The following is a 15,460-nucleotide window of genomic DNA, read 5'->3' as shown; positions in this document are numbered from 1 at the left end:
AAAATCGTTCAAAGGTAGCACATTGTCATTTTATGATTGAAAATTATGTTGTAAAGTAACATTATATAATTAAAAAAAAAGTATGATATTGATATGCATATTTGTTACATAGGTAGTAATATAAAACCATTATTTTATTAAAAATAATTTACTTTACATCCAAAATTAGAAAAATAAATAAGACATAAAACAATTACTCAAGTTTTAATTTTATTGGATGTATATCTGATCTTCATTCCTATTTTGATAATTTTAAATTTTTATAAATTTAATTGATATTGATGCATTATAATTTGGAGAAAAAAAATAATTTTATATTACTGATCTCATTCAAAAAAAAATCTAAACTAACTTTCACATTATAATTTAAAATTTTTTGTAAGATATAATTTTAATCATAATCGAATTAAATTCGTGCATAGTACGAGGGACACGCTTGTATTTTATTAATGTGCGAGAACTAAAATATACTTTCTAGAAAGCACATATTTCTAAATGAATTTTGGTTTCACAAGTGCATCGTTTAGTCCAGGAAAAATGGGGCAGACTGCTTTACTAATTATACAATTGCTGATGGAGCTCAGAAAAGACAAACTTGACCAAGACATTCTTGTATCTCTCGCTGAATCTTTCACTTTGCTGTTTGGAAAGAAAATGAGAGAGGAAAATCGATAGCAGATGATGTATACTCGTATCAGATTAATTATATAATAAGTGTATGTTTGTTTTGATTATTTTTTTAAAATTATACGTCAATATATAATAAATATATTACACTTGTTATATGATTAATTCATGTTTAATCAAATTTAATTTAGCCTAAAATTTGCTAAGGAGAGGAGATTAGCGTAAACTATCATCAAATAACTTTGACTGAGGATAAAAAACATTGTTTCCTTTTACAATAGTGTAGATTCTAAAACGCTTACCTGCTCCAACTTAGAAGCCTTGTCGGTAATTGTTCAAGGAATGTGTCAATTTCTGTGTGTGTGAAGAGAGACAGAGACAGAGGGAGAGGGAGAGGGAGAGGGACACCTCGTGTTTGCTGCCATGTATACACCTAATTCTCTCCCTTCTTGAAGCGAGAAAATTGAACAAGTCTGTCTGTCCTGTGCTCCTTTTGTACCATTTCCTATTTCTCTCTGAAAAATCTAGGACGGACGAACAGACAGACCGAGAGTCATGAATACAGGAAGCTGGAAACTCTCGGTGATGCTACTTTTTCTCATAAACCTTGTAGCCTTCGCCACAGCCCAAGACCAAAATCCCTATCAATGTTTGAACAAAGGAAATTACACAAGTAACAGCACATACAGCGCAAATCTTAACTCGCTGCTCTCTTCTCTCGCCTCGAGCATCAACGAGACCGGATTCTACAGCGTATCCGTGGGGCAAAACTCGGACACAGTTGAAGCTATTGTCCTCTGCAGAGCCGACCGAACCCTTGATCAGTGCCGTAGTTGTGTCCAAGACGCGGCCGTTGAAGTAGTACGGTCGTGCCCCTACCAAAAAGGGGCGATTCTATGGTATGAATTCTGTATGTTGCGGTACTCAAACCTGCAGTCCATATACGGAATACCGACAACTACTGATCCCCGAATCATCCTGAGGAATACGTTTAGTGCCGAGAGTTTTCTCGAGCGGTTTAGGGAGGATCGGAGAATCCTCATGAATGATCTTCGGGTCCAGGCGGCCATGAACGGGGGCTCTTCGGGGAAGGCTAGTGGAGGGTTTAGGAATACTTCTGATATTGGGACAATTTATGGGTTGGATAATACAATTTATGGGCTAGTGCAGTGTACTCCAGATTTGTCTCCCCAGGAATGTGACGATTGCTTGATCCAAGCTGGTGAACTCCGAGAATGCTGTGATAATGCCAGAGGGGTGAGAATGCTCATGCCCAGCTGCAATCTTCGATATGAGCTTTATCCCTTCTATAACGAGACTAGGCTGAGGGAACTCCACTTACTCTTACTACCGCCGCCGCCACCACCAGGTAATTATCATAGGTTGGTGCCCGAATTTCTAATTAAGAAGAAAAATTTTGTTCAACAGATTGGAAGAGGTTAATTAATACAATTCTGTTTTCCAAAATTGATTATTTGTCAGAATGGCGCGGATCAACCAATAATAAGAATTAAGAAGCTTATTAATGGAGTATCAACGTTATCCTAATAAATTACAACCACGCATTTTGAAATTTGATTTAATTATGAATATTTCTCATTTTTTGAAAAATTATTAATACTTTCTCAATTTTATTAGTCGTTCAATAATTAGCCGAATTCATTAGTCTGCATTTGATTTCCATCCATTTTTTTATGGTGAGCCAAAGTAGTCTTGGGAACTAAGAATCATAATTTTATTTATTTTTTAAATTTTTTTATAAATTAAGTGGATACTTTCTTTTTTATATTTTTTTCAAAATTTTCCATTCCACCTATTCGATTTTTTTTTTACAAATTTTTAATGTTTTCTAAAAAAAAATTACAGTAAGGAAAAATTGATAATTTCATCAAATATTATATAAGTATTTGTTATTTTTCAAACAACAAAAAAGTATTCGTAATTATATCAAATATCAAGGAAAGTTGTAATTTGTCCAAAAGATCAATGCTTATAAATAAGACAAGGTACATGAATAATGATAGGGGCTGAAATTATATATTTAGTCCCGCGAGGTAGGAGGTCAACACTTTTAATCATTTAATTTATAAAATTTTAAAATAATTTTAAAATTAAAAAGATCGACAAATTTAGTCATATAACTTACAAGATTTTCAAAATATCGCAAAATTAAAAAATTTGACACTTTTAATCTCATATTCAAGTTTCATTAAAAAAAAATGAATGGCAAAAAGTAAGTGTGATACGCGTGTCTATCAATTATATGAACAGTCAAACTAATAAACACATGCATGCTCGCACAAAGGCAAAAAAAAAAAACGAAAAGGAGACTGGAGTTTCCATGTCTACTTATGTGAATGTACATTCTACATACACACTATATTTAACAATTTTCTGATCTGGCAAAATTTTGTAGGAAGAAAAGGTAATAAAACTCGAAATATTATCATCATCACTGTTGCAATTGCTGTATCTGTGACGCTTGCCGCTTGTGCTGCCATCTACTTGAGTAAAAGAATAAAGCGGAGGCCACGTGAACTCCTGGAGGGTAACATATACACTTCTCATGGATTATCTTATCGTGGTTTTTATTTTAGCCCAACTAATTAAATAATATTCGTTAATTCTTTTACTAGATGAATTAGCTATTGATGAGATTAGCACGGTTGAATCCCTGCAATATGATTTTGGCAAAATCAGAGCGGCAACAAATGATTTCTCTGATGCTAATAAGTTGGGCAAAGGTGGATTTGGGGTTGTTTACTGGGTAATTATTTAAATATATTATTCTTTCAATGAACATATGATGTCGAACGTAATTAATAGTTTAGTTAATTTTGATTAATTATATTGTTTTGATTTCAGGGCAAACTTTTAACCGGGCAAGAAATAGCAGTCAAAAGACTGTCTAAAAATTCAGGACAAGGTAATATAGAATTCAAAAATGAGGTCTTGTTGGTGGCCAGGCTTCAACACAGGAATCTGGTTAGGCTCTTGGGCTTCTCTCTAGAAGGAACTGAGAGGCTTCTAATATATGAATTCGTTCAAAATGCAAGTTTAGACCAGTTCATATTTGGTAATGTTTATTATTTAATTTCATCAAACATCATTCATTGCATGAATCGGCATCCATTCTAGTAATGACTAAGCATCTTTATAAACATTACTTTTTTTTGAAACAGTAGAAATGACATATATATATATCTGTGTGTCTTCTTAATTGGATACACAGACCCGATCAAATGTTCACGTTTAGATTGGGAAAGACGCTACAAGATCATAGAGGGTATTGCCCGGGGAATTCTTTACTTACATGAAGATTCTCGAATTAGGATCATTCATCGAGATCTCAAAGCAAGTAATGTTCTTTTAGATGGAGACATGAACCCCAAGATTGCAGATTTTGGCATGGCCAGGTTATCACGGAACGATGAAACTCAAGGAAACACCGACAGAATTGTTGGAACCTAGTAAGTATGTTGTAATACCATCATCACTCATGTATAAACTCCTAACGCTTTGTCATTATTCTTAATTGATTTACAGATATATCATACATAATTATAATTCCACGCTTACATATTTTTATAATTTTCATATTTCAGTGGATATATGGCACCAGAATATGCAATGCACGGGCAATTTTCTGTTAAGTCAGATGTGTTTAGCTTTGGAGTGCTAGTTCTCGAAATTATTAGTGGACAAAAGAACAGTTATTTCCGAAGTGGGGAGACTCTCTTGAGCTTTGTAAGTAAGAAAATTCAGAAAAAAAGAGAATAGTTGGAGCCAATATTATACATAAACTAATAAGCAATTCCATGGATTTGAGATGGGCAATTGTTACACTTACAGGTGTGGAAAAATTGGCGTGAAGGAACAGCTGGAAATGTGGTGGACCTATTCTTGAGGTCTGGTTCGGGTTCCATGAATGAGGTGTTAAGGTGCATTCACATTGGTTTACTCTGTGTTCAAGAGAATGCATCCGACAGGCCAACCATGGGTTCTGTTCTTCGTATGCTCAGTAGCTCTTCCTTAACTCTGGCAATGCCATCTCAGCCTACATTTTATTTATCCATTCAATCTCATGATTCAAATGTTTCAATGCTTTCGGAAATCCAACCCCAATCTCATCATTTGTCCAAAAATAATATCTCACTCTCTGAGTTATATCCACGGTAATAATTTTCACTAATGTATAGGATGTTATTCTACTTTAGCAATAGTTGTCGTTCTACTTTAATAGTAATTATTGATTAGATTTAATTATGTAACATTGATGATTAGTATATGATTTTTATAATTATCGGTCGTTATTATATATATAAGTATATATATATATTTGGTATTGATGGCTGTGATTTATTGAAAATATAGTAGTTTATTACTTTCATTTCAGACAAAACAAAAATAATACTGACCGAAACTTACTAAAACGAACGGGGTTTAAATATTTCTTATTTTAGAAAATTAGAATATTCAATATGCGATGGATGATTTTATTTTCTTACAATTTCTTTCAACAATTAACACAATTTCAAATAAAAATACTTATGTATATAATCTTTCATCAGCTCAAATTTATCTTTGATATATTATAAACATCATAAGTTCAAATTATATTGACTGAAATAAGTGCCATGCATGGTCCTTAAAAGAGAAACTATTAAGTAATTTGTTAAAGTTTGATTTCCAAGTAATAGTGTGAGAGATCAAAGTCTAAATCCCAAGTCATACAACATTCATTCTCCTACGATTTTTTGAGGTTTCATTTCAGTCTCATCGTTAATTAGGCAAAACCTCGTAGACTTGGACCCATTATTTGTAATTAATATATGTAATAAATTTAAAAGTCTTCCGTGTGATAAATAAAAGGTGGAAAGTTGATTAAGAAAGAAATATAATTAGTAAATTAATTTAAATATGTTTTGTTGAATTGATGGATGATGCGACAGATGTTTAAAGAATTTTGTAATTTTTGTCCTTATGAACTCACGTGTTTTTCATTCTAAATCAAATACGTGTTCTGGAGTCCATGCCCAAGTCAATGAAGAATAAAATTAATATTAATTAACTGCTATAATAAATAATTAAATAAAATCACATCGAGTTATTCATAATGGACTGTTTTGTGAACTCTTGACCCCATTCCTACAAATATATTCCATGTCTCTATAGCTCAAAGATTTTATATTATATAATGTTTTTACATTTTCTACCAATATTTTAATATTTTATTTATATTAATGTCCAAACCCCTCTTCTATTTTATTTCAAATAACTACACTTTCTAAGCTTTCCAAGTTCATATTTAATTTATCAACTAATTCATAAGAATTCATTTAATCAAACCCCTTATATATTTATTACTATCGTTTTTAACAACATCTGTAAATTATATTACCATGAAAACCCTCATTCCCTTTTTTATAACATAATATTTCTTAAATAAAATTTTTGGAACTTTTTTATGAATTTTCTATCAATTTATCATTACTATATAATTTAATTAAATAACAATACATAGAATTACGTATTTAGTTAATCATTCCGATAGAATTGTGTAAATTAACTATAAATAATAATTAAAATCTAACATATCTAATAATTTAATTAACTAACTATATCATTTTTATATCAAATGTGATATTTAATTTGACACTAATTTAAATAGTCAAACTTGTAAAATATTCTAATTAAATAATGCATCAATTAATATAAATAATATTTAATAAACGAATTAATTAAATAATATAATTATATAAATCAAAATAAGAAAATCGCGTACCTGTTGCTTCGCATACCTAATTGTGTTTTAGTGTGTGTATGTGGTAATTGGGGTGTGTGTGTGGAAATTTGTGTTTTGTGTGTGTGGTTAGGAAAAAGAAAGAAAGTGAAGCGGAGGTGATGGCCCACCGCACTCCTTTCTCTCTCTCTCTCTTTTTTTTAATATTTTTAATAATTATTATTACATCTTTCTTAATTTTTTAATTAATATAATTCTGGCACAAATTCTCAGTGGAATATCTGTAGAACAGGAAGAGAACATAAACTCTATCTGAATGCGTACCGAAAGAGGTATTATAGGACTTAGAGAGGTGGGATAGCATAGGATAGCATAGAAAGCAGACCATCGGGGCTAGCTCGATAAGAGCTGTCCACTGCAAAATCAAGTGTATCACAAAGCTTGAAGGGGGGATCTGGATATTCAACAATACAAAGCTTGGTGGTGGAATCTGGATGAGCAACTCCCTGAATTACGGTAAACAGAGAATAGAACAAGAACAAAATCATGTCTTATGTTTGTTTTCGATTTTGGGCCATCTCAGAGATGGCCCAAAACAGAAGCAATGTTTGTCATTGCTTGTTTTGCCATGTTTTTGTCTTGTTTCTAAATATTTCGTCTTGTTTCTAAGTATTTGACTTTTAAATATAAATATATTTTATTTTAATCACTTAATATTTTATACGTAATATTTTCTACATCATTGGAATAATTAAAAATTTTAAAAAATATAAAATAATATAATTATTCTACGGGATTAATTCATATATTACATTATTTGAATAATGTATTTAAATTTATCACCTCGAATAGAACAACTAACAAAAAATATTGTTAATCCATTATTAGAGTGCATTTAATTATTTTTAAAAGTGTATTTACATAAATTATTTTTTTTCATTTCCATACATATATAATTAGGAAATAATATTTATTTTAATCCACTCACAACTAAATAAATAATATATATTTTTATACATATATATATATAAATATATATAAAAGAGACATGATTTGACAATGAACAGTATTTTTTGTTTCCCCACTACCCAACATCAAACATAACATACTTATTTTATATTATCTCCAAAAATAAATCCAAACATACACACTATCTCTAACTTATTTTTATTTATCTTTGTTTTTCTCTCTCTATCTCCACAAAATACCCAAAAATAAGTTAAAAACAAAACCAAACATAATGATTTTCTGAAGATTCTTGGACAGGGTTAATTTTGCAGGACCGGATGAATGGTACCTTTGTCTTGTTACTAAAGCATGCACTTCATATTTTCCGCTCTACATTGCTCTCAAGATATCATACCTACAACTTAATCAAATGAAAATTTCAACTGACTTTCCGTGTAGTTGTTTGGAAAGACAGTGACCATAATTAAAACATATGATCATATGTAATGATACTAGTCCATTTACTGCTTTCATGGAAAAAGGTTTGTGCTTGGAATATGCACGTGAACAATGGGAAATTCTAGTTTAAATCAAATCTGATCAAATCTAAATTAATTGTACTGTAAGTATAATACACTTGTCGTTTGATTGGATCGACTAATTTAAATGAAAATTTTCTTGGAAACAATGGACCACACCTTCTCTTGTCTCATTTTTATTCAATGTCAAAATCCGACTGCTTTAGGAGTAGTGACTGTGCCTTTATGCTACACATGTTTGCTGAGATGCTCAAGATTTGAAATCAATGTTTACAATATAAATAAATATTATTTTTTTTGGTAAAATAATAAATAGAAGAAATATAATTATTATTATTTAATAATTGTAAAGTTGAATTAAAGGAATTAGTTCACTCAGTTGACCGTTACAGTGCTGCGCTCCCTCTTCTTCTTATTTTAAATTTGTGTGTCAAAATAAATTAGTTAGGGTACAAGAAAAGCGGCTTCAACCTTCTACTCTTTTCATGGCATTGCGCATTGGCAAATTAGCTACTCTTTTCTCGGGATCGTACATTTCCGCATTCAGTTCCCTGGGCTTCAAGAAACTCAATGTGCGTACGATCATCGTCTCAAGACTCATGCAAAACAACTTCTCTAATCAACATCCAGGTTAGACCGTTATTCAGAATGAATCCATTCATGTGTCAACTGATTTGCATCAGGATGAGTTTCTTGCTGCAAACCTGTTTGTGAGTTGCGAAAATTTCTCCGAGGACGGATTTCCTGCTGTCAACTTGTTTGGGGAAATTCCCCTTGGGACGAATTTCTTGTGGTCAACTGTTTGTGAAAATTTCCCTTAGAAAGTTAGACGTACTTGAACTCCACCCCCTTTCTTCAGCTTACTCTCCGGCCTGTGTGCTAAAATTCCGGTTGATGTTTTGTTCTTCTACCCTTATGCTTCTATGAATTGACAATGTATCTATGCTTCAATTCTTGCCAGTTATACTATTATTCTTCTGGCCTGGATTAAATATCCCTTCTCAATATCTAGTTTTGCAATACTTATAATTTTTGTTTTTCCCTAGTGTATTAGTTGTGTGAGGGTTTTGTTTGGTGTTTTTGGTATTGAACTTAAGCACATTGCCTGTTGATTATGCACCTTATCAAGATAAATACTTTTAGTTCTGTTCATCTTCGAATTTAACTATTGTTGTGCTTAAATCATACTTTAATCCAAGATTAGATCTAGGTGCTAAGACGGATGATCAAGAATTTCAGAAATGGTGCAATGGAGGTGGCATGTATCATAAATCTGCTCATATAGATCCAACTGCTCAAATAGAGATCGGGGCCGTTGTTCACTCAGAATCTGTGGTGGGTGCAAATGTCTGCATTGGTTCAGGAACCATTGTTGGACCTGCTGTTACGATTGGTCAATCTACAAGAACAGGGTACATTCATTTATTCATTTGATGTACGATCAAGATTTGAAACTAAGGCACTTGTTCATTGTCTATCCTTTTGTTCATTGGATTTCTTGTCCAACTTCTTACGTATCAAGAGATTGTTGTGTACTTTTCCACTGATATCCAGTTTTGACTCAGTCAACATGTTTTTCTCCAGTTACAACGTTGTGTTCAGCAATTGCTCAATTGGCGATTCTTGTGTTATTCATCATGGGGTCGCCATTGGTCAAGATGGTAAGTCTGGACACTACCAGACTTTGCACACTCATTGTTATCTTGAATCTTCTTACACTACATCTCATTAATACGTTATTCTGCAAGCATATATTGCTGATTTGCTAAAAAATGGGGTCCATATTGTCTTTCCTTGTAGGTTTTGGCTTCTTCGTTGATGAACAAGGGATTATGGTGAAGAAGCCTCAAGTTAGTTATGAAATATATTTTCCTATGATATTTGACTTGAATTCTTCATTGTGTATGATAGTATTGACTGACATCTGTATTTTGGGTGTCGTAAAAGATAAAGTTTCTATAAACTGGATAATCTTATGAACTTCCATTCTTCCTTTTCTTTTCTTGCCTTTTTCTTTCTGTTTGTACACTTCCTTTCGTTGTTTATGTCTCTATTGCAGTTTATATTGAACTTTTCCTTTCTGTCTCCAGAGTTTGAAAGCAAGGATAGGCAACCATGTGGAAATAGGTGCAAACACGTGCATTGACAGGGGCAGGTGAAATCCATGATGACTCTGACTAGTTGCTTGCTGCTATCAACACAAATTTAGCGTTTGCAAATCTGTCTTCAGTATGCCTTTGTATGATGATCCTGGTACATTTTTGTCCCTGTAGTTGGCGAGATACAGTAGTTGGGGACCATACCAAGATCGATAATTTGGTGCAGGTGTGATTCACTTTCTTGCAGTTTTCTGATTAGTTTTTAGATGTACTCATTTTGTGTGCTTCACTTACAGATAGGTCACAATGTGGAGATAGGGAAAGGTTGTATGTTATGTGGACAAGTAGGGATTGCCGGTTCAGTAACGTATGCCAGCTGCTTTTTCTCTTCTGTTTTTACCATCAGAAACTTAATTAGATATAATAATTATCTGTTTGAACTCTAAGTTCTAGTTGTAATCAGCTTTCAAAACCTCTAGTATCTGACACATATCTATGCTATCTTTGCAGTATAGGAGATTATGTTACACTAGGAGGAAGAGTTTCAATCCGTGATCATGTCTGTATAGCATCAAAGGTTGTCTCTACTTGACTCCTTCTCCTGCCTATCTAATTTAGTACGTCTTTTTCATGTGCTGTCGTAATATAGAGAGATTTTTACAATGTTTGTAGAATCTGAATATTTGTCTTAAGCCTTCGTATCTCATTTTTATACATGCCCACCAAGGCCTTGTGTGCTGTCATCTATACTCATGAGTGGACCTTTTTGCCATTTTCCTTTTTGGCTACTTGCATCCATGGGCTGTTGTAAATTCCAATTTGAAGAGCACTTTTACCCTGTAAGAAAAGATACAGTTCATTTCCTGGAAAATTTTGCCTTCATGCTGGCATGACAATTTGCTTAGTATTATTTCTGGAACTTCCTCTTGGCATGGATCTGAATCATATGAAAACATCGTCATGCTGAATGCTAAATAGTTGATGGCAATGGAGATGCAGGTCAGGCTAGCTGCCAATAGCTGTGTGACCAAGAACATCAGTGAAGCAGGGGATTATGGAGGCTTCCCTGCTGTAAGAACTTCCTTCAGTTCATTTTTCTTTATCAGTACAGTAAATTAGTGGAGTTGAGTGGTGGGGTTTACTCTTCACAATTTCATTTTACTTCTTGGACACTATTTCTATGTTCGCAAGTTTATGTGATTAGAAAATTTTCCTTCTTGTCATCTTAGATGCCTATTCATGAATGGCGAAAGCAGGTCGTCAGTGTCCGCCAAATTTCAAAGGAATTTTGGCACCACAAAAAGACATAGTCTGCTTCCAACTTACCTACCATGTCCAAGGACATAAGTTGATAGTGCCATGTCAGGGAAGGTTTTGAAGATTATTCAGAGGACGGGGGGAGAAGTCAGCTCAGTTGTTGGCTACTGATAGAAGAGGTTGGTGATTTTATCTTCAAAGCTACAAAGAGTAAAGGTTACTCATTTTCTTCTTTGCTCATTTGCTGTCATCTTATTTCCTGTACCATAAGAACATCGGAATATAGGACCATGTAGGGAAAGAAGTGTTGGAATGAACACCCAAAATTAAAATTCGATGGTTAACACACACCCGTATCCCAACCCAACTACTATTTTTCAAGTGTGAAGATTATATTCTCCTACTGAATGATCTTCCCATCCATGAATATTTCTGGTCATATTACTCTTCAACAGCAAATTTCTGGCATTTAGTGCAGGTATACTACATAAAACCCAAAAACAAGAAGGAAGAAAATTAATGTACAAAAGTAGACTCTGCGATCACCTAACTGCATGAACAACTCAACCTCCGACTCTGACTTTTGATGCATTTTGCAGCTTTGCCTCTGCATAATTTCCTCCTGAAACAGTCCTATTTAGACTGATATTCACATCTCTGAATTGCTCTTCATATGAAATCTGGTGCAGCTTTGTCTTCCATTTGATAATCCGAAACTTCACAGCAGTTTCCACCCTAACCATAAAATCCACTTTCCCGGCATTGGTAGCTTGCCAAAATTGTTGACTTGCATGTATCAGTATCTGGAACAGAGTAGTGTTCCTGTATCCCTGATAGAAAGCTGGGATGGAATTTGTCCCAACAACACCACCACCGCTGAACAATGCCAGGTTGATGCCACTGTAATATATCCCCATACGCTTGTTTGGATTGCTGATCTCGAGGTCAAATATTATGGAGTTGTTTGGAACTGATACATTGAGGTGCATGGAATGATTCCTGGAGTCAGGAAAGCGTGCATCTGAAACCCTGAAACCTGGATTTTTGGGCGTGAGACTCAGCCATGAGACTACACCAGCCATACTCAAAACAGTGACCACAGAAAAGAACCAGCAGTACATGCCGAGTTGATCTCTGTCAAGTTTCCGGAGAGCCATTTCTGAAGCAATGAATTATCAGGGAAAGAATTCTTTTGCATATAACAAACAGGTTGAGGAAGGTGAAGGGGCTTATGGTGGAAGTTAGAAAGACATATTATTATGTAGCAATGAGGATTAGAAATATATACTTAAAAGGTTGCAACTTTAACAGGTAGATAGAATCTAGTACATGGTAATGGATCTGTTTTTGAGTAGGAAGTGATGTGCCCTGACTAGGACAACAATTCCTTGGTGCAGAAGGATTGATTAATTAAGCAGTTGAAGAAAAAGTTTGAGTTCAAAAGTTGTTATGGGGAATTTTGGAAAAGAAAACTGAGGATAAAAGGCTTAAAATAGCTTCATAAACGCGCTTTGCTGTAGAGGCAGCACCGCCTGGATGCCAAAAGCAGATAAAGATCAATTTATGTCCCGAAAATCAACGTTTGGGGAGAATACAACCTTGATGATGAATTTAGGACGTATTCAGCACAAATATCATTTTTTATACGTTAGGCCCAGTACATTTTGCATTCAGCTTTATTTTATTAGACTCATATTATAACATTGGATTATGATGAAATGTGAAAATTTCTTCTTAAAAGGTCTGGTTAGGTTATGGTTGTCAAGAATTTTGATCTCATTACCTACTTCTTGTAAGATGAGTTTCAGTCTTAATTGTGTTTTTTAGATTACTAAAATGTTGCTAAACTAATGTCTACTAAAAATAATTTGGCTGTGAATTAATCTTGGCTAACAATTTTTTTACTATTTTTCTTAAAACCAATTAATTCTCCTAATCTATTCGGATAATTGATTTCTTGATTTGCATTAATCTTAGGGAAAATCACGAGCCCAAAATAAATAATTTTGTACACATTTTATTAACAAAATAATATGCCGAAGGTTGAAATCAAAATTGCACGACGAAATCCGGAGTGGTAAAAAAATGAAAAAACATACCCAAAACGAACTTAAAAGCATTAGAGACATCTGGATCACACTGAACTATAGGTGAAGTAAGTCGGGCATCGCTTGTCTTTGTAGATTGGTAATATCGAACCGTCCGGTCCGACTCCGACCGGACAATTCGCTCGCAACTTATGGCGCTTGCTATCCCAACTCGATATCTTAAACCGAATGATTGACGTAATCTGAAGACGGAAAACCACCTGGCCCCGCGCCAGGTCCGCCGTGAACTTCTGCCACTGTCTCCTGTTCACCGTCAGGGCGGTGGCGCCCAGTTGTCCGGCGATGATGGTAGTATTTTTGGGTTTCTGATAAAACGGAAACAACAACGGGGAACCGCCTATACTGTGGTCCTCATAAAACACATCGAAATGCATGGAATCATAGTAAATACCAATGTTTTGGTTAGCATTATGCGCGGTGGCATTGTAGATTATCTTGGGGTTCAGGAATCCATTTCTTTGGGAGAATGCAGGGTGGATAGAGAATTCCTGGAACTGGAATCTGGGCCTGTGGGGACGTAAACTGAGCCAGAGAACGAAAGTGGTGATGCCCACAAGGAAAAGAAGGGTTAAAAATATGGCGCAGATGAGCTTGGAGAGTCTGGTGGTGAGACTTTCTTTGACGCGGTGAGCGTAGTAAGTGGCGGAGTGGTGCCGCTTCACGGGCCTGCTGTTTCCAGGGGTGGATTGAACAGGAATACGATTCTCGGACCTCATTTATGGTACTCTCTCCGGCGGGCTGATGGGAAAGAATTGCTGAGTTGAGAGGGAAGCCATTGATTATTGATATATAATAGGTTAGCAGGATGGAAAAGAAAATGTCTGAGGGAATGTTTGCAAGTTGAAGGAAGGAAGTTTAGTGGTGGTTTTCTCGAGAAGATTCTGCCGTGCCCTGCCCTGCTGGTTTAAGATTGCTTCGTCCTGATTACAAAGTCCCATGTCATCAAATACCCTGGATTCAAGAAAAGGATTTAATCATTGCTTTAATATTGAATCTTGTTTTACAAATTAATATAGGCTATTATTTTTTAATATTTATATATTGTGTATTAAAATTCTATACAAAAATATTATACCAGACTTATGTACTAACTATAGTGTAAAATGTTATATTAATTTATGATAAAAAAAAGTTTGTAATTATTGACATTTGATATCTAAAATGGATCAGAAAAATTCATCATACACATAATTTGGGTGCCCTCCCATTTCGAGAAGAAATTAAATAGAAGCTAAATATAATGGGAACCAATATCATCTCTACTAATATAAAAATAAAAAATACTTTCCACCTACAAATTATGTTAATTTCTTGTTGTGTTGATAACACTCTTAATTTAATTTTCTTTTCTTTTTTTTTTAAATGTAAAAGTTATTTTTATATTATTTTTTTAATAAGATATTTTAACGTATAAAAAATTATTTATTGTACATGCAAGAACAATGTGTTATGAGTATATGTTAAAAGAACTGAAATAGGGGAACGACTGCAGACTGCAGTATATGGTTGGGCCCAAGGAAGTTGACTGGGCTTGTCTATGGGCCATGTTACCACTGCACAGGTTGCTGCTGTCGTCTCATCTTCAGACATCAACCCCCCCAATTTTCAGGGTGCAACAATCCCCCATCATATTTTCCGATTGCCCCCACCCCCATATAAGTACAGAAAATGTTGAGAATGTGAGAGGGAGATTAAAAAAAAAAAAAGAAAAAAGATTCATATTGATTTGATTCCAGTGTCCTTCTACAGTTGTCAAAATATTATTATTTTTTTTTAATTTCACTCACGATTACTATTTTATGAAATTAAATACCTTAATTTTCTGCACCAAACAATAAAAAAAAAAAAAAACTGTTATGAAGTTTTCGACATTTTCATTGAAATGGAACCGGAGGTTGACTTTGGTGCACGTGCTAAAATTAGCACTAAAAGTCAAACGTTTGACAAGTAGTGGCATGAGCATGTGTATTGGAAGCATATAATATAGTGTCATAAATTCCAAAGATATTTTGACAGGGAAGGGAAGGGAAGGGAAGGGAACAATCAGCACATAATAAACAGAGAGGCGGACTAGTGAGGCGTGGGAGAGAAGTGGTCCTGCTCCAGTATTGCTCCCTACGCCCTCTTCCAACACCTACC

The 15,460-nt window shown here is 34.2% G+C and overlaps 4 protein-coding genes across 5 annotated transcripts; 2 read left to right on the top strand and 2 right to left on the bottom strand.

The window, feature by feature from the left end:
* Positions 1-949: 949 nt before the first annotated feature.
* LOC105175425 (cysteine-rich receptor-like protein kinase 8) lies at positions 950-4,893 on the top strand. The gene is given in 8 exon segments (XM_020698413.2): positions 950-1,996; positions 3,044-3,175; positions 3,264-3,394; positions 3,493-3,703; positions 3,860-4,097; positions 4,233-4,374; positions 4,480-4,566; positions 4,569-4,893. Coding segments are annotated over 8 exon segments (1,839 nt in total). The 5' UTR covers positions 950-1,182; the 3' UTR covers positions 4,653-4,893.
* Positions 4,894-8,217: 3,324 nt separating this feature from the next.
* Positions 8,218-12,953, top strand: LOC105175385 (putative UDP-3-O-acylglucosamine N-acyltransferase 2, mitochondrial). Of its 2 annotated transcripts, none has more exons than XM_088876659.1 (11): positions 8,218-8,487; positions 9,068-9,269; positions 9,442-9,518; positions 9,658-9,707; positions 9,948-10,012; positions 10,131-10,182; positions 10,253-10,323; positions 10,467-10,533; positions 10,956-11,027; positions 11,186-11,392; positions 11,903-12,953. In XM_088876659.1, exons 1-10 carry the CDS (start codon positions 8,343-8,345, stop codon positions 11,264-11,266), a joined length of 882 nt encoding a protein of 293 aa, XP_088732785.1. In that variant the 5' UTR covers positions 8,218-8,342; the 3' UTR covers positions 11,267-11,392; positions 11,903-12,953. The 2 variants fall into 2 exon arrangements, with proteins under 2 accessions (XP_088732785.1, XP_020553892.1); XM_020698233.2 differs by having other exon boundaries at positions 8,222-8,487; positions 9,062-9,269.
* LOC105175384 (NDR1/HIN1-like protein 26) lies at positions 11,633-14,236 on the bottom strand. Its single transcript, XM_011097818.3, has 2 exons — positions 13,313-14,236; positions 11,633-12,745 (listed from the first exon to the last, which is right to left on the bottom strand). Exon 1 carries the CDS (start codon positions 14,035-14,037, stop codon positions 13,348-13,350), a length of 690 nt encoding a protein of 229 aa, XP_011096120.1. The 5' UTR covers positions 14,038-14,236; the 3' UTR covers positions 11,633-12,745; positions 13,313-13,347.
* LOC105175386 (NDR1/HIN1-like protein 10) lies at positions 11,777-12,370 on the bottom strand. Its single transcript, XM_011097820.2, has one exon. The coding sequence runs from the start codon at positions 12,368-12,370 to the stop codon at positions 11,777-11,779; it is 594 nt and encodes a 197-aa protein (XP_011096122.1).
* Positions 14,237-15,460: the final 1,224 nt, after the last annotated feature.

The sequence above is a fragment of the Sesamum indicum genome, linkage group LG12 (assembly GCF_026168435.1).
Source record: "Sesamum indicum cultivar Baizhima isolate 11 linkage group LG12, ASM2616843v1, whole genome shotgun sequence".
Lineage (NCBI taxonomy): Eukaryota > Viridiplantae > Streptophyta > Magnoliopsida > Lamiales > Pedaliaceae > Sesamum > Sesamum indicum.
The sequence above is the reverse complement of the archived record's forward strand: the minus strand, read 5'-3'. Positions and strand labels throughout refer to the sequence as shown.